The 14,641-nt window shown below is 41.0% G+C and overlaps 1 protein-coding gene across 7 annotated transcripts in view; it reads right to left on the reverse strand.

Annotated features, from left to right (window-relative positions):
• Positions 1 to 14,641, reverse strand: part of fbrsl1 (fibrosin-like 1) — a 310,834-nt gene that overhangs the window by 80,195 nt on the left and 215,998 nt on the right. For 5 of the 7 annotated variants that reach the window (XM_055161579.1, XM_055161582.1, XM_055161577.1 and 2 more), the window contains one exon: positions 13,907 to 13,936. The exons of the other annotated variants lie outside the window; for them this stretch is intronic. In XM_055161579.1, the coding sequence (XP_055017554.1) occupies positions 13,907 to 13,936 (30 nt within the window). The remainder of the gene's footprint in view (positions 1 to 13,906; positions 13,937 to 14,641) is intronic. 7 annotated transcript variants of the gene reach the window in all.

The raw sequence follows: 14,641 nt of genomic DNA on the forward strand, positions 1-14,641 counted from the left end.
GAAAAGTGGGAAAAACTCATTATCAAGCATGATTAGGAAGCTCAGAATGCACAAGGTAAGTGAGGAATAACTTTGAACTACTGTAAACAATCTAAAATTAACTAGTTTTGTTTTTCGTGTTTTTAAGACAGCAAAAATCAGGTGCAGCATAGTTAACTTCCTACTTCTTCGGATAAAGAGTTCATATGCCTGGCTAGATTGCAATATTATGACCTTGTCTCAGAGCTACACATAAAGGTACGTTTATTGTACTCACTATTAGATCTATATGAGTCCTTTGCTTTCATCGGTTTTAGACTCAATCCCATTCCATCCCTAAAAACCTGTAATAATATCCAATATGAGTGTGCAAAAATATCTACATATTGTGATACAGTATTGTTATGATGGGCTGCTATATCAATATATATCACCAAGATTATTTTCTGGTCTCTTCTAACAATTTTTTGTACAACAGTTTGTATTGCTTATTTAGTGGAAGGAAACTTGTTTATACAATACATTTGACATATATGAGTGTCATATCACTTATCACATGTGTATTGCTGTATTGTGAGCCATGTATCGTATATTTTATCGAATTGTGAGGGACCTGATGATTCCCAGCCCTAATATCCAAGTTTGGGCTACACAAACTGCACGTGAACCTCCGTTGATGTATTAATCCCATTTCTTGCACTACAAAAAAGTCCATTAGGGTGTCTATTCCTATAATCCTCCACACTGGAAGTCATATGAATGAAAGCAGTGGGTTGGAAGCAGATGGGCGGAGACCAATCCTGTGGAAGATGGCCATTTTCAAGTCACATAACGAGACAAACAAGCAAAGCGGCGGTTGTAATTTGATGGTGATGTCAGCTGTAATTGCCTTTGATGGGAGAGCTATAGGCAAGCACAGCCATGATGTGTGGGTCCAGAAGTGCTAGTTATGGAATATAAATTGAAGCTGCCCATTTTCCCAAGGTTGAAAATATACAGTTTTTTTGAAAAGTGATTTAGTCAAACATCTTATCAACCTAAATGGATTTTATGTTGGCTGTGAGAGCACGCCTGGCAACATATCTCACCAGTTATAGGGGAACAGCACACGTCTGTGACATGTATGGATTTTGATGGAGTCAAGATGGCTTTCAGTGATCCCTTTTATTGAGACCATGAATCTCGGAGCCTCTGAATCAGCCCCATTCACATCTCCAGCAAATTCAATTTAAGCTTTAGATCAAAGTGAAAAATGTGTGAAAGCCATTTACTCGGAGGTAATATTCAGGTATGACAATCTGATTTAACCACATGACTATGAATGTAATTACTACGGACATTACTTTCCAACTGTGCGGTTCAGAAAGCAAGGTAATTTGTTATAGAACGATTTGGATTTAAAACATCTCTAATTATTTATATATTACACATTATAACATTGATATGAAAATGTAGCACAAGGTATTTTAACATTTTGACCAGCATGCAAACCTTAGTACAGGCATTTAAAGGGATAAGCTTTTTCACCTGACAATAATGAGCATGCTGAGAGTGGCCCCCATGACCTACTCAGCCCAAGCTTGGCACTAACAGCGCTTTTATCAAACCCGTACACAAGAAGGCTTTCAAAAGGACCTACAGTGTGGGGAGAGTTTGGGTGAGCCTGGGTGAACATAACAAGCAGGGATCTACACATTTAAAGGTACTGCTTAAAATTTATGGAGGCATGTTTGGATGGGGGCCACGGTGAACAGCTTGGCCAGCTGAGCAACATCACAGCGGGACGCCTAATAAGCCCCGCGCAATTTTTCACCCCATATTTTATCAATAAAAAAGCAGTTTAAAGAGCCTCCCCCCGAACCACAGCCGCTGCACTGCCTGCCATCTGGAGCCCTCTTTCATTTTATAATCCAACTGTCATTAAAATGCTTCTTGGCAGTTTACAGCTCGTTCCCCCTGTGCAGATGTGGAAGCGGTCTTCAGACGGGCCCCGCTGATCAAAGCACTCAGGCTGTCAGACAGAACACTTACCACCCCCGGGCCGCCTCTGGTCCTGTCCTGGACTTAATGCCTGACATTATTTATTTATTTCCCCACTTCACTGTTTATCAGGTGCACCACTCCCCGCTGCGCTCAGGTCAGATCCGGAGACGGAGAGGCAGCAGTGGCCTGGGGCTCTGAGGAAGGAGGAGGAAGTTGTAGGCTGGAAATGCTGTTAACCAAATAACTGTAGGGCAGATAGGGTAGAGTGGGAGGAAATGTCTTTGTCAGTTCAACAGTTAATACAGCGGTTTACAAAATAGTGACACCTAGCGACACTCGGCATAACCTTTAAATCCTTACTGTAGAAATGAACGCAATGTTGGAAAGGAACTAAATGTTTTGAGTAACTGTATTCTGGTACAATACAATGTATTCTTCCAGACACAAGTACATAGTATACACTACAGCTGTCAAGCTCTTCAGTTCCTAGTAAATACTATTTGCGCCATGTGGTTATATATAAATCTGCGTAAGGCTAACATTACTTCATCAAAAACTATTCCGAAACACATTCTTACCTATAATCCTTTTGCAAATCAAACAACTACTGCAAACTGCCAAATATGCTGCTAAGAATTACTGCTCAGTTACAGGAGCTATATGTAGGCTTTGTGCACTAATAACATGAGCGTTGTTGGCAGTGGCGCAGAGGTGATGGCAGGGCGCTCTAGCTGCTGGCCCTGGCTCTGTATCATATCACAGTGGCACATTCACAGACCATGCACATGCCCAGCCCGCGGCGCTGCCCGGAGACCATGCACCGATGTGGCCTGGCATGGAGGCTGGCGTGAATGCTCGGCCCGGGTGTTGATTGAGCTCCTTTGAAGCCCCCGACGCACGCCGCCTTTGTCTGGCAGTTGTCCCGCGGTAAGAACTTGGGCCATATTCCGCCTGTCAGTGCCATGTGTTTGCTCCCCTCACAGCACAGCGGTTGATGCCACTCAAACCACCAGCATCACCGGTACCATCCCCCCTCCATCCTAACTCTCTCACATCCTGGCCTCTGGCATCTCTGCGGGCACCCGGGATCTAGCAGGTCTGCACTAATGAAGTCAAATTAATTTAATGGATGCCCGGTGCCGTCTGTGTCTGTGGCGCTTGGCAGGGGCGAGGTTTTATGGCTGGTCTCTGTCTGGCTGTGGCTCCCCAAACCCCCATGCAGAACCACAAGCTGCCATATACCTCTGCAGTGCGCCGGGCCAAGTCATGGATGTGCCAGTGCACCGTTTATGGCTGCTGTTCTTTCAGGTGCACAGAAGCAGGATTCAAGTCCAAAAAGTATCCATGTGAACACAAACTCACATGCCCTAAAACTAGAGCATATCCACAATATCAGAAAAAAACATGCAACACACTATATAGGAAAAGGTGGTAATGAAAATATATGGCTTTGATACCCATAAATGTTTGAGTGTACTCTGCAGTGACATCTTGCTGGGGGTGTTCTACATGTATCTCTAATGGTGGAATGTTTTGAAGTAACTGTGGTGACACAATGCAGACCAAGCACATAAGTAAACACTACCAAAAAAGTCTGAAAACTCAAGAAAAAAATACTAAAAGGATTTAAACAACACATTTTCAGGAGCCTGTGAAGACAGAGCAGAGCTTACAGTAGCACCACACCCCCAAAAATACTGCTTTTCCCCTATGAATATACTGTAAAAGCAGCACAACACAGAGAAAAATCACTCTGCTTAACTGTGTCTGTTGCTTATAATAGTATTTTATTGACCATCATACCCAGAAGTCATGGCCATAAGCGTCAATATTGAAATACTCACCCTGTCACAGTTTGAAAAATGGGTAATGTGGCTTTCCTCATCCCGCACTGCCTGGTATAAACTATTTTAGTCATACGTTTTAAACTTCAAACTTGTATTTTAGCATTGCACATATATACAGTATATATTTTTGATGAAAGACCAAAACATTATTGTAAAAAATGTTTTCTGATTTGTTTTATAGTACAGTCTAATGGCAACCCTCACCACCCTTCGCCCCCCAGCCCCTACACCCAAAACCCCCTTGTTAACATCTAGTCCATGCTTTTACACAATAATTATTTTCTCTTCCTGTAATCTTTCCAGCCGTGTACCTTTCCCTGGCTGGTCTAGATCAAAGCGCCTGGATCAGTGCATGGGGGACTGCAGTGGCTGGGGTTTTTGGCATAATTGAAGGCAGCTGGCCCCAATGTGTGCATGCTCTCCTGGGTTTCTCTGCTTTCCACATCACAAACATATTCGCCCACGGAAAGTTCCTCGGCGAGCCCAAGTGACGTGCCAGCCTACGGGGCTTGAGGTCTGGCCGTTGCCCACCCGATCCACAGGCATCCCAGTGTTTAGATTGACTGGAGATGGTAGAGTAGTAAGCTAAAGAAGGGGATATGCAGTCTCAGTGGGTGTTCGGTCATGGTGCTCAAAGTTCTTCACTGTCTTTCAACGCCAATGTACAAATCTAGACACAAGTCATAAGTCATGGGGTTGCTCCAAAGCTTACATGAAAAAGGTGTAAACTTAAGCTAACACAACATATAATATTCCACACCCCAAAGACGAAAGGAAATCTAACTGTCATAATTGAATGCAGACCACTGTTGAAACATTTTGCCATCAACAATTCAGATAGCAACATTTTATTCTTTCACAATCATTTCTAAATCATTTACAGTTAAGATATTTAATAACTAAAAACAGAACCTAGAATAAAAGAAATGTAAGCACTCTGTGACTATAAAAAAATGTAATGGTTTCCGTATATGAAACTACAACGACCACAATATTTAACTATGTAACATCTTATTAGCCTCTTAGCATTCTTTCATTTCCTAGTAATCAAAATTTACACAATTAACAGATCTATTCCTGTCTCAGTAGAAAGTAACTCCCCATCTGAACTGACATCAATTTCTATATTTATCCTAATTGCATTATGCCATTTTGTCGAGGAAGGAAAGGCGAGTCTTTTTTCATTAGAAGTCTTGAGCGGAAAAGCCAAGTCTGACACAGAGTTTGAGTTTGCCAGCTTTAAACACACTCCATGTCTGTCTTGCATTTGGAGCTCACTGAAAATGTGCAAGTAATTACAGCCAAACCATGTTTATTGAATAAAACCCACTTAAGCATTATGTTTATGCACGATCAGAAACACTCACATCTCACATCCACATAAGACTGTGCCGTTTTTCCTCTTTTGCACACAACATCTGCACCCAATATGGTGTCGATTTTGCTTTTATTACTCATGTGGAAAATGTATATAGGGCTGGGATTGTTATTCAAACATGGGACATTTGAAAACAAGCTTGAGTTGGGTTGCTTTTAGGGCATCGTGGACACATACTGAAGACATTATAGGCTTGGTTTAGAGTTTTTTGTGGCAGGAAAATGTAGTTAAAGCTAGACACTGGTTAATTATATTCATATAACAGTGTAGCATGCACTGAATGCTACACTGTTGTATTTCCTAGCAGTTGTATTTCCTACGCACTAACCTATAACCTACAACGTGGTGTCAAATGTTTACCTCGTGAGCTGTGTTGTCTCATGGCATTCACCTAAATATATTGCATGGTCGATGTAATATGGCTCAGCTGGAGTGACAACTTGTTTGATATGGCGTGCCTTGCTTTCTGTATCACCGTATCATTGAACTGACGAGAACTCAAGCAGAAAATTGTGCAATCAAGCATTTCACCTTGGCCTCTCAAAAAAAAAAAAAAAACAAGAAAAAAGAAAAAAATGTCCGCCTCAAGACAGTTGTGGCGAAAACAGTGATGGACTTGGTTGAAGGTGCAGGAAAACATAGCAAACCTTGGTGTTCATTGGAGCAACAAAAGCCGCTTCAATAACAACGCGTTGAGCATGGCTGAGTGGTGACAGTTTCTCTCACATGGAGTTAGCAGTTAAGACAGGTATGGCGGCATGTGTGTTATGATTTTTACTGAACAAAAGAACGCCTATTTGTTCTATTAACACTGCCTGCCAACAGTAACAGCTTCACGGAGAGGAGGCACTAAGCGAGAGAAGATTACAGTCTAAATGCCATGTTTGGCTTTCACACCTTCTCTGAGCTGAGCAGTTGATGTGGCGGTTTGGCTGGCCACAACTTTTCTATTTCCATCACCAGTGCCGTCATCGGTGTTAGCCTGTAGGAAAGAGGTTGAGCTGCAGGGTTTAGTAAGGCAGTGGCTGTGTCTCCCTGACCCTAGATGACAAGTATTGTAAATGACAAGTCTCTCCGCAGATGTCAGTTGGCTGCGTCTGTTGGCTGGCCCTGAAGTCCGCCAACTCGTTCTGTCATCAAGTTGCGCCTACCCAACATGCACTGGGGCTGGGTCTCAACACTCAGTGAGTCCTATTACTCATGGCACACACTATACCCTGTGGGCCATTGGTGGCAGTAATACAGAAAAATAAAACTGCCAAAAATTGGATTATATTGGTAATGACAAAATCATTGAAATAGCTTGTGTCAGATAGCATTGTTGGAAGCATTAGCTAACAGAAGAAGCAATAGAAATGTTGCAATAAACTGTGAATTTTAATACATTCAGTTTTGGAACCATGCTAAAGTTAACAACAAGCTGGGGCTGCTATCCTAAAAAAATATTATACAAAATATGTTTTATTTTTTGGAGAATTCTTTGTATTCAGATTCCATCAACAGCTTATTTTCTTAGGCTTGGGACAGACACAAAAATAACTGAAAAGTATATTCACAATTCGCTATTAAATATCTGGTGTCTTGAAATGTACTACCGTGGCTCATTAAAGTTTGACACTGCTGGCTTATATAACGCCCACAAACAACACAACAGTCTTAACAGTCATTTTGGCCTTTATAGACCGATTCAAATGTGCTCCTGATCACCCCATACGTGTGCACCAAATGTACACCAGATGTGCATCTCCACGAGCCCAGCACACATGATTTGAAGCCGTCTAGAAATGAGAGCATGTTGCAAACAGCCCCATATAAATTAAAGGGATAAGTGTTTCCAGGTTTACTGTAATAGCTGCGGAGGGGGATTGTGAAACCACCTGAAGAAAATATATTACATGTTTGCATTTGGCACAACCACAAAGCAACAAGTCATCATTATTTCCCCGTAAAATGTTAATTATTTGGCTAAATCTAATAACAACCCAAATCCTTACCAGAAGGGCAAAGAAAATTGAGAGTCTCTCCTTGTTATGTGCGCGTTCTGTTTCGTGTTACTCGAAAAGAACAATGATGGCCAAAAATGTGAAAACAGGAAGCTATAGACGGACAGAATAAGACAAAAGCAAGTCCAGAAAAATGACATCTCCATATTAGGGTCTGTGTTGCTGGCGTCAGTTCTAATTTGGCGAAGCCTGTGGGGAGCTGAATGCAAGCCGTCAGCTCCAGTCTCATCTCGTTCCTCCTCCATTTTGAATCAAGGCCGCTGAGTCCCAAGCTGGGGGAAAGGAATATTACTGGCAAATTGGTTTTAGATTAAAGGAGGTGGCGGGGCATTCTGCTTTCTCAGCTCTTTCCCAGGTGCACTTAATCTAATTTCATTAAAGAGATGAGGACGGATGATCACTTGTGTCGAAACATTAAGCTGCTCCGTTTTAGCCATGCATAAGAAAACGTTAAGGTTGTCAGGGAAGCTGGTGGGTGGCCTGTTTGTTATTGAATATTATGGGGCTGGGGCGACCAGTGGAGGCCTCACAGAGCTGCAGGGGGCAGAGAGGGAATACACATGAGCAATCATACACAATTAATATACATGAAGACCTACTGTACTGAGCCCAGTGTAATATTGACAAGACTGCAATGTTAGGCTTTGTTTTCAGTTGAATCGCTGACAGATTGTAGATAGCTCATTATTTTACATTTTGTTCATTTTAAACAACAACGCTCATCTAAAATGGCTTAATAGTAGAAAAAGATTCTTTGACTTCCCGTTCAAATAGAAGCACTCATTGGCCCGGCCTCTTCATAGTGGCATTTCATTTCACCATAACAAGCTGCAGATTTTCATTTACGTGTTTGGATAGCTGGCTTTTTTTTTTTTTTTTTTTTTTTTTTTTACTGCGTCTAGTGTCTGGCCTCGATTAATTTTTTATGATCACAAGTAAGAACAGAGTGATGGGCGGGGATAGGGGAAACAGACATTGGCATATGTGAATTAAGATTTCAGGAAAGCCAGATGCTGTTCCTTACTCAGTTTATCCAGGCTTTGGACTGCAGAAATTCATGACCACCGTGAAGAGAAATGTTACATTTTTCTGGCCATGTATGATTTATCTCCATTTAAAGTATTCAAAATAGAACGCTATTGACTCTAGGCGATTTAGCTGGTCGGACATCATTTTTGCATCCTTCAGCACAGTAATTAGCCACTATCAAATTCTCCTCATTGGGAATTCTTGCAGAGTTGATACTGCTGTTGTAAGCTTGCTGCGTGTGCCTATAGTTGTAAAAGACATAACTCCAGTGCATCATGTGGGAGGATAGCACTGGCTGTCGAACCATTACAGATAAGCCACAGTAAAGACGCTCCAACACAGCGATATGGCATTCAGTCTGCACACGGCGGGGAGATAAGGGGGCCAGTGGAGGAATTAACGTGTCAATCAAATTCCGTGAGCCGCTATGGCAGATGAATACACCCAAGCCTTACCACGGGCTCCTGGGACCAGATGTGGTAATGGTCCTCGGAGACTTCCCTTGACACGGATACTCTCAACTGTGAGTGACTGCCCTGCAAATAGGACCAAATAGAATTATCCCTGTCTGGCGTCCACCCGTGTCCATCTATGTGGCTATATGAACGCCATGGTAACCGACCTTACACCTGGAGACAAATATAAGCACTCCATACTAAAGTTTCACCGATAATGCACTATTTGCACAGGAAGAAAGAATCTCAAGGAAACTGGAGGAGGCGGCGAGGACGGTAAAGTGGAGGTCTAATGGAGATAGGATGACACTTGAGCGGAGTGGGTGAACAAGCAGAGAAGGGATAAAGTCCACTCCATTTCTTTTCTGCCTCTCCAATGAAAGAAAATTATCACCGTCCAGTGAAGAATGTCAGATGTGTCACGGGTTGACAGGGAAGGAGTGCTTGATAGATCGCAGGTGCAGCACAGATGAGTGGAGACGCATTTACCGGATGTATAGCAAGAATGTATACTTTTCACTTTTAAATCTCACTAAATAACCTGCTTGAGCTTTCAATCTGTTGTACAATTGTCCAACATAGCAGTGGCGTTAAGGTTCAAGGCCAGGCAAAGAACCGAGAATCACAACCCTTAAATTCCATAATCTATAACAAACCCACATGTACAGTATATAAGCCATAATATAATGGCAATGTGTCTATTATTACATACTATGATATATATTTATACTGCATTTTTCAAATTCAACAAAGTTTCCCAAAGCTCTGTTATTCTTAGCTGGCCAGCCAGAACCACACACTTTGAAAAAACTTTACAAAGACAAACATATCTGGAGCCGGATCCTGTTTAACTGATTTCAGAGGGCGTGATTGACAGGTGGACTAACCAATCAGTGAGACGCATGCTCGTGTCAAAAACAAACATGGTTGCTTATACATAAAAAAGGGAGAAATATCAACAATGACTGAGAAATAGTGCAGATTTTTACAGAATCAACAATGGAAGCACCAAACTATTACTTATTTCAGGTACTGATAGATTTAGTTCTGAATGTTCTGAGTGTTGCCATAATTTTGTAGAGGGGATGTCTTGCATTTAAGGGACATGTGCTACAATTTAGTGGCTGTGTTTGGATCATCTCAAGTTTGGATGGAGGCTTTTCACGCTCTGTGGTCTGGTTCCAGTTCCTTCTGGTTTTGAACAGAAAGTAGAATAAACTGGCTAGTCAAGCAACTATTATTCCTTCCCTCCATATCTAGTTGCAGACGAGGTGAAGCAACGCTGCCAATCTGAGCTACTAGCTCCTCAGACTACCACAAATCACTCACTAACACACCGCATTTTTACATCAACAAGGTGGGAGAAGTATCTTGCCCAGGAACACAACAAAAATATTATCCCAACAGGAGCAGATGGATGAGCACTCTAACCACTAAGCTACTGCCAATAAAGTTATGTCTACCTAGCCGGTTGGTTTATCATTTCTAAAACTAAAATCCAAATTTACCCACTGACAGCTGTCTAGGAGATGACCTGCAGTCTCCAATGTATTCAGTTATGACAGGCGGCGGAAACACATCAGCGGATGCTATCTCATGCATTGCTTTGATGGCTTCCCCGTTCTGAAGTGACTTTGGCGCTGGCGGTGGCGTCTCTGTCGCTCACAGACACAGGGGCTGATTGCACCCCGGGGCCACACCTGGAAACAATATTCTAATTACGTTAATGTGTAAAATCCCAGCGACGTGGCGTTCAGGCGCCGCTAATCTGATGGGAAAGCCGCCTTTGTTACGGGGAGGAGACAGGAGGAGCAGCACCTGTTTGGGCACAAATGTTGCTCAAAATTATGGCTGTCAAGTTATCCAGAGCGCGGCAATTACAAACGACAGTCAGTCTCTGTCGCTCCACACAGCACCGTTTTACAATGGTTTTCTTTGCCAATTTTAATGATGACCTGTCAGAGCATTTCTGCAATGCAATATCATCAACAATTTGATACAGATAATTTAGAGCAGTCATCTCCTTCATTAAAGAAATTATTAGTGAAAATAGTGAAAAAAAGTGAAAACAATTGTCATTGCTTCACAAGGTGGTTTGACCAGTTGCGCCAGTTGTTAAAGGTCCTATATTATAGAAAATTGACTCTTGAGAGCTTTAAGCATAAGTTGTATATATAAAAGGACATACCTAATGTGCTCGTTGTTGTGTTCAAAATAGGAAGTTGGCATGGAGGCTCTTCCAGCTCCTTCTGACCCTGGCTCCTACTGACTTACATTAGAATATTGTCATCCCTCTCTCTGTAACTGCTGTTTGAACCTCATCATTTTGGTGTTCATGTTAACCTGCTCTACATGATCCTGGTGGGTTTTTTCCCCCCGCTGTTTTGTCCGTCAAAAAATCCTATTTCTAATATGAAGCCTGGCTCCAAATTCACTCCTGTAACCATTAGCATCGCAAGCTTCATTTGACTGGAGCTGAATGCTATAGGTGACGTCACACTCGCTTAGTCCACTTTTTATACAGTCTACGGCTTTAAGCCTTGTTATAATGCTACTTCTTCAAAAACATACCCAAAGATGTGTTTTGTTTCATTCACACATGAATGAGTAATCCTTCATTATTTGTCTGTTTATGTCTCCAAAGCTCAAAATGCTCTGCTCTGTTCCATCTTATGATGTCATTAAGCGATAGATTTCAAGTTAACAGCTACCTTTTACCTTTCGTTTAGAAGATGCTGTAAATTTCAGGGCTGAAATCATCCAAGCCACACAGGAGAGCACTTCCTGTATTACCACATGACAAATATGCAGGATTTGTGTGTTAAACATGTGAGAATGAAACAAAACACTCATTTTGTAACCGCATGCGCACCTCACTTATTCACTTTTTATATAACTTGTGGCCAGTTCACCTTCCACATTGGATATATTTTGATATCGCACCACAACTTGCCCCTTGACAATCATAAAGTAATTCTCACACTTGCTAAACAAAGAGTTAAGAATTTGCATTTTATTAGCGCGCAAACAATGGCAACATATATCAGACCTAAACACAAGGAGCCCATCCTACTCCCAACCTTGCATACAACCCAATCCAACATCACTTCTGCTTGTTATTTTGCTTTGACATCTTTTGTTGCATTGGGTGTCACAGTATGAAACCTTCATATATCGAATGTCAACATTTGTGACACAATATGAAAGTGTTGCGTTACAATCGAGCAGGAAGAACCCACCCCACCCTCCATCTTTCTCCCACCCTGCCTCCCGCCTCGACCCCCCACCGCGAGGCACATCCACCGTATGGAGACTGACAGCCCTTGCTACGTCTCTCCGTCGTGTCAACTAGCTCGCGCCCTCAGTTCCTCCTCGCTTCAATGAAGAGATAAAAGCCTATTGACTTGCCGGGCTACAGTTAATGCAAATTGGGCCCCGCTATCAATGTATTATTTATGGGGTAGAGCTGCCGACGTTTTCCACAGAACTGGGAGCTAGGCTTACAGGAGATTAGGCATGCTATCTCATTCATTTAGCGGCGAGTAATTGCTAAAGCATGGAGGAATTAGGATGCTCCAGGTCCCCTCAAGGCGCTTCATCTTGTAACCAGGTGGCTGCCGTCGGCCAACCACCTTCACGTGTGAGATAAATAAGGTACAAAGAAGTGAGACCCAAGGCGTGGTGGTATAGTCAGGATGTATAATTTATGTAATATTCACTAAATAGCATCGGAAACTGCTGCAGAGCTGATTACAAACAGACTTGTTTATCCATCCAGCTCCCTCGAGACATTCTGTTTGTATTTAATGTTGTTACAATTTGTCATTAGCAGTGAGTATCATCTGATGTACGGTGTAAAATAACATACGCATTTAATAAAAAGAGCAATAACATATGTTGTTATTGGTATATTCAAGACAATGCAATATACAAAGATGGAAGTATTAAAAGTTAAGTTCCAGATACTTCCACATAATATGCACTTTAACAACAAATTTGTTGTTAAACAACAAATTTGGACACACCATCTTATTCAGTGTTTTTTTGTTTTTGTTTTGTTTTTTTGTTTTTACTATTTTCCACATTTTAGATACAAACAGGACACATCAAATATGAATGAAGCAAGATATATAGAATTATTTAATCAAGAAAAAACTTAAATAACTCTTTTTGTCTTTGCTACATAATTCAATATATCTCCCATCATATATTTCATGTTTTCTGTCTGTATCTAAAAGGTAGAAAACAGTAAAAAAAATATATATAATAAATAATAACTTTAAATGAGAGGGCATGTCTAAAGTTTTGACTGGTAGTGTAGATGAAGGTAAATTATGACAGTTGATGTAGGTAAATTATCATAGAATAAGTAAAAGTGGTAAGAGGAGTAAAGTATACTTGAGTATTTGAAGGAGCGTTGCACTGATCCAGCTTTTTCTGTTCTGATGTCGATACTTTGGCTTTAAGTTTCTGAAGATACCTGATATCAACTAATACTAGAGCCAAGATGGAAAATTTTATGTGATTCCTAGCACAAACAATGTATGGTCAAAATGATTCAGTGTGTTTTAACTGTTATTCAACATTTGAAGTAACTACAACAACAACTACAACAGCTGCAAAAATACAAGTTTGATATTACAAGATGTTTTGAGCAAACTTTGGTCACTAAACAGTGTTATTATACCAGTTTATAGACCAAAATGGGATATTGAATGAACCGAGATTTTGGAACCAATATCAGTGCAGACATCCAATTCCAGTATCATATCGGAGTATCCCTAATAAGAAGGAAAAGACATGATTCATAAATTACCATTCATGATAGTATATAGCATTTTATTTCTTTTTTTTTTTCCAATGTAGGCATTGCCAGTGGTAGCAATAGAGCTGTAACTCCTGCAAAGATTAATTTGCATTTTGTTTTTATGTTTGTTTATGTGTTATCCCACATTATGGCTTTTGATGTCAAAATACCAGCAAATAGGTCTATCATAATTAACATAATTATAACAATAACCAAAGGCCCATAAACAACTTAAACTGAACCGTGTAATGGCATTTCTAAACAATGCAACTCTCAACTGTTGTCAAACCAGTATAGTTTATAACTTCCTCCACTTTTAGACTTTTAGACTTCTTTTTTTCCTTGAGAGCTCAGATTTGTTATGCCTCATCCCTTTGACTTGCACATGGCAGGTGAACAAACCCAAACACCAAACGCAGCCTTACCTTTTCGTCAATGTCAGTCTCGCTGTCACACTGCAAGAGAAAAAGAGACACAGGAAATATAAGGAATTATTCATTTGTGCCCCCTGCTAGCAACTCATAATCAGTGCAGATGTTATTTTTGTATGCACCCTCATTCACTGACAGCTTTCTTCAGCGCAAAACCGCAAAAGGATGAAGAGGGGAAGGAAACTGTGGCAATGTCTGAGTGAGTGAGTGAGTGAGAGAGAGTTTGTTTCAAAAGCAAAGTATTGTGGGGTTTCAGTCTTGGATTCAATGTTGCAAATTTACAAAAGATGAAGAAGTGAATGCTACATGCTGACTGCCTTGTATTATAAATGCTCAATGATGGCTTGTCGTTTAGCCTTTTAAGAGCGCTCGGAGACTGGGTGATAGTATCTCAAGGACACAGGGAGCTGGTGAATAGCTTTTAAGTGTGGTATTTCTGACAAGCAGCACTTTAATTTGTCAGACAGAGTAACGGCATAACAGGAGAGCTGTATTCTCAAAAGCAACCAAAGGCCAAATTGTCTGCTATTGAAGGAAAAAGTGAATTGGATTTTCTTAGTTAGTTATTATGAGTCATTTTTCCTATTAACACTTGCAGTGATCAGGCAGTGGCATTGCGGTTAAAAGTCCAATAGATTAAGAACACTAGAAACAGTTAGCACCGCGTCTTTCTTTTATGCATGTTAACAGGTAGAAGGGGCTTTCGTATAAATGGAAAAAATGTATTGC

This window comes from Boleophthalmus pectinirostris, unplaced genomic scaffold (assembly GCF_026225935.1).
Source record: "Boleophthalmus pectinirostris isolate CB_2022bp ecotype Guang Dong unplaced genomic scaffold, ASM2622593v1 HiC_scaffold_4, whole genome shotgun sequence".
In the NCBI taxonomy this organism is placed as follows: domain Eukaryota; kingdom Metazoa; phylum Chordata; class Actinopteri; order Gobiiformes; family Gobiidae; genus Boleophthalmus; species Boleophthalmus pectinirostris.